We start from the raw sequence: 3,111 nt of genomic DNA, 5'->3' as shown, positions 1-3,111 counted from the left end.
CCGGGAGGAGGTGTTATGTGTGTGTGTGTGTTACCGTGGCCAAGACACCGCGCTCTCTGGCAATCAGAGGGCGCTTTCGCTGGGTGTCAGGCCTGGGGGACAAAGAAAGAAAATCCGGGGCCGTGTTCCGGCAGCGGCAGCAGCAGAGGCCGGGAGGCGGGCGGCCTCATTTGTTAGCCGAGTGTCGAGGTAATGGTGGCCGCCGAGGCCCGTCCTCTCCGCGGCAGAGTAAACAAGACAGATGGGCCCGGGCCTGGCGTGATTAAAGATGAAACGTGGATCCATCTTCGCCACAGCTGAAAACGAGGCGTGCAGCCTCCTCCTATTTCTCTTTCTGTCTTTTCTTTCTTCTTTCTTCTTCTCCTCTTAATTTTTTTTAAGAAAGCAAGAGACTTGAGCTTTGCTTCTGGGGGGGGCCTCCACCGGCTCCCCATTGTGGTTTCTATAAATAAAGCTTCCCCGACCCCTTCTCTGCGTTTATTCGTGAAAATAGATAGAGGGGGGTTGGGGGGGGGCAGGAAGGCTTCTCCAGGCCCAGGCCCCAGGGTCGCCTCCCGCCTCTCTCCCCCGCCTTCCCGGCGCTCGCCCCCCGCCCCCGCCCCAGTCCGCGGCTCCCCGCGCGCAGAGGCCACTAGAGCGCGGGGGGACCTCCGTTGGGCCGGCCTGGGGGCCCTCCGGCCGCGCCTGCGGCGCCGCCCGAGCGGATCTTGGTGTTGGGCAACTTGTGGTCTTTTTTCCACTTCATGCGCCGGTTCTGGAACCAGATCTTGATCTGGCGCTCGGACAGGCAGAGCGCGTGGGCGATCTCCACGCGCCGGCGCCGCGTCAGGTAGCGGTTGAAGTGGAACTCCTTCTCCAGCTCCAGCACCTGCTGGCGGGTGTAGGCGGTGCGAGAGCGCTTGGGCTCCCCGCCGGCGTAATTGGGGTTTACTGGACACACACGGAGAGAAGGAGAAAGAGAAAGTTTTATGGCCCCCAAAGGGAGGAGGGAGAGCACTTTCTTCCAGAGAACACAGTATCGCCCGCCCTCCCTCCCTCCCTCTCCCGCCGCCTCTTCTGACTCCGGGGGGCGGGGTGGGGGGGCCGGGAAGCAAGCGGGGGCCGCTGGAAGAAAAGGAGACCTCGGAGTTTTGGAGGCTTATCTCCGTGTTGTTTGGGGGAGTCTGGTGGTGGGTGGGGGGGCTCAGAGTGAGGAAATCTTCACCAGGTTTTCCTCGTTCCTCTCCCGCCTTGGCCCGAGGCCCGGGGTGGGAGAATGAGGGGTGAAAGGGGAGGGGGCTTCCCTCAACCTTTCTGCTGTCAGTTCCCACCCTCTCTGCTCGGATTGCAAGCAGTGCCTCCCCCCAACCAAAAACTTTTGCCCACTTCTGGCGCCCAGGAGCCAGGCCAGGGGGAAGCAAGGGGAAAAAATCAGTAGTGGGAGTTGACTCAACGCTCCGCTTAAATACAGATTTCCTCCTCCTCCTCCTCTCCCACCTCCCGCCCCCTCCCCGACTTCCAACTTCACTGAGACGACGCGTCCCCGGCGAGAAAGTCGCTGGTGAGAATGGCCACAGAGAATGGGGAGCCGACTTCAAAGGCGCGGGGCCCACCAGGCCATAAAAATTTATGGGGGATGTAATTATGTGGCTCTGAAAACAGGCGACCGTAAATCTCGGCCGTGGCGAGTTTATAGCGGGGACAATTGGCTTCCCCCGGCTCCCCCCCGCCACCCCCCCCCCATGCCTCCGAGGTCCCTTTGGTGTAAAGCGCCGGGGGTGGGAGGGGGAAGGGGCGCCCACGCACTCACCCGTGCTCACGTGAACTTTGCGCATCCAGGGGTAGACGACGGGCTCTTTGCACGCGGAGTGGGACGGGCTGGGGTGCAGGGGGTTCTGCGCGCAGGGAGGCGGCGGGGGGCTGCTGCTGACCGCCTCGCAGCGCTGGCCGGGCTCCGGGAGGAGGGCCCCGGAGGGTGGCGGCGCCGGAGCCCGAGGGGACAGCCCGGGCGGCGGCGGGGGCGGCGGGGGCGGCGGCGGGGGCCCGGGGTCCCGGCAGGCCGCGTAGCGCTGCACGGTGCACGCCGCGCGCCGCCCGAAGCCCGCCTCCGGCTGGAAGCCGCTCTCTCGCCTCTGGCCGCCGGCGTAGTACCCCGGCGCGTGGTCGCTGGGGAGGTAATCGCCCTGGGAGTACTCCTCGCACGGAGGGAACTTGGGGTCGACATAGTTTGAGTTGATCAAAAAAGAACTCATAGCCATTAATTTCTGGGAATTGCCCACAAAATATACTAAAATTTATTCCGACCCCTGACTCGTTTTCCTGTTTCCGAAAGCCCTCCTACTTACTGTCAAGTGAACAAAGTTAGGGCCCCACGTGATCCTGGGAGCCAATGGCCGCCCCGCCTGCGATCCCCGGATAAGGAAATCTGCTCACCCGGACCCTACTCCAGCCAAAGGGGTTTATTTCCCCTTCTTCTGCCCCCTCCCCACCCACCCACAGACACCCAGCCAACGCCGGGATTTGCATAGGGCTCCTGCGGGGCGGCCTGCCCGTCCCCGAGACCCAGGGAGAGAGCGAGCGGGCTGCCACCCGAGGGCCTGGTGGGGCCCTGGGCAGAGCGCAATCCCTAGACACCCTCGGAAGTTGGGGCTCCCCGTGTAGCCCCTCCTGTCCTGCCTCACCTCCGCCCGCATTCTCTGCCTCCGTGGGCCCCTTCCCTTCCTCCCGCGGGAAGGGAGCCCGTGCGCCCTGCGTCGGCGTGGGGAGTGACGTGAGAGGAGGACGGGGGTCTTTGCCCGGAGAGGGGAGCCCACTCGGGGGCGAGAGGCACTGAGCGTGGAGCTCTTCTCCGGCAGCCGCACGGGGAGGGGGAGGGAAGGAGAGAGGAGGCGTGGGGAGCCAGCGGGCGGGTGCACGGAGGGGCTTGTCAGAGATGAATGGAACCGCGGGCGGATCGATAGAAAATTCATGCACTAATTCGGGGAGACCTCGCCTTCCAAATCGCATTTAGCTGCGCTATTAGTTTGGCTTTGTCAGTCCGTCTGTCTGTTCCCCTCTCCTGCCCACTCCGCTCCTTCCCCGACACGGGAGAAACAACTTGGTTTCCCACACTGAACGGGAGCAGTGGATAAA

At 63.7% G+C, this 3,111-nt stretch overlaps 1 protein-coding gene across 1 annotated transcript; it reads right to left on the bottom strand.

Moving 5' to 3' along the window:
• Positions 1-631: 631 nt before the first annotated feature.
• On the bottom strand, positions 632-2,240 carry HOXB4 (homeobox B4; the record flags this gene model as incomplete). The annotated part of the gene is made up of 2 exons (XM_081110583.1): positions 1,790-2,240; positions 632-930 (listed from the first exon to the last, which is right to left on the bottom strand). Exons 1-2 carry the CDS (start codon positions 2,235-2,237, stop codon positions 632-634), a joined length of 747 nt encoding a protein of 248 aa, XP_080966709.1. The 5' UTR covers positions 2,238-2,240.
• Positions 2,241-3,111: the final 871 nt, after the last annotated feature.

Source organism: Myotis nattereri (assembly GCF_964212035.1).
Source record: "Myotis nattereri genome assembly, chromosome: 16".
Lineage (NCBI taxonomy): Eukaryota > Metazoa > Chordata > Mammalia > Chiroptera > Vespertilionidae > Myotis > Myotis nattereri.
Note: the sequence above shows the minus strand (reverse complement) of the source record. Positions and strands in the feature narration are given on the sequence as shown.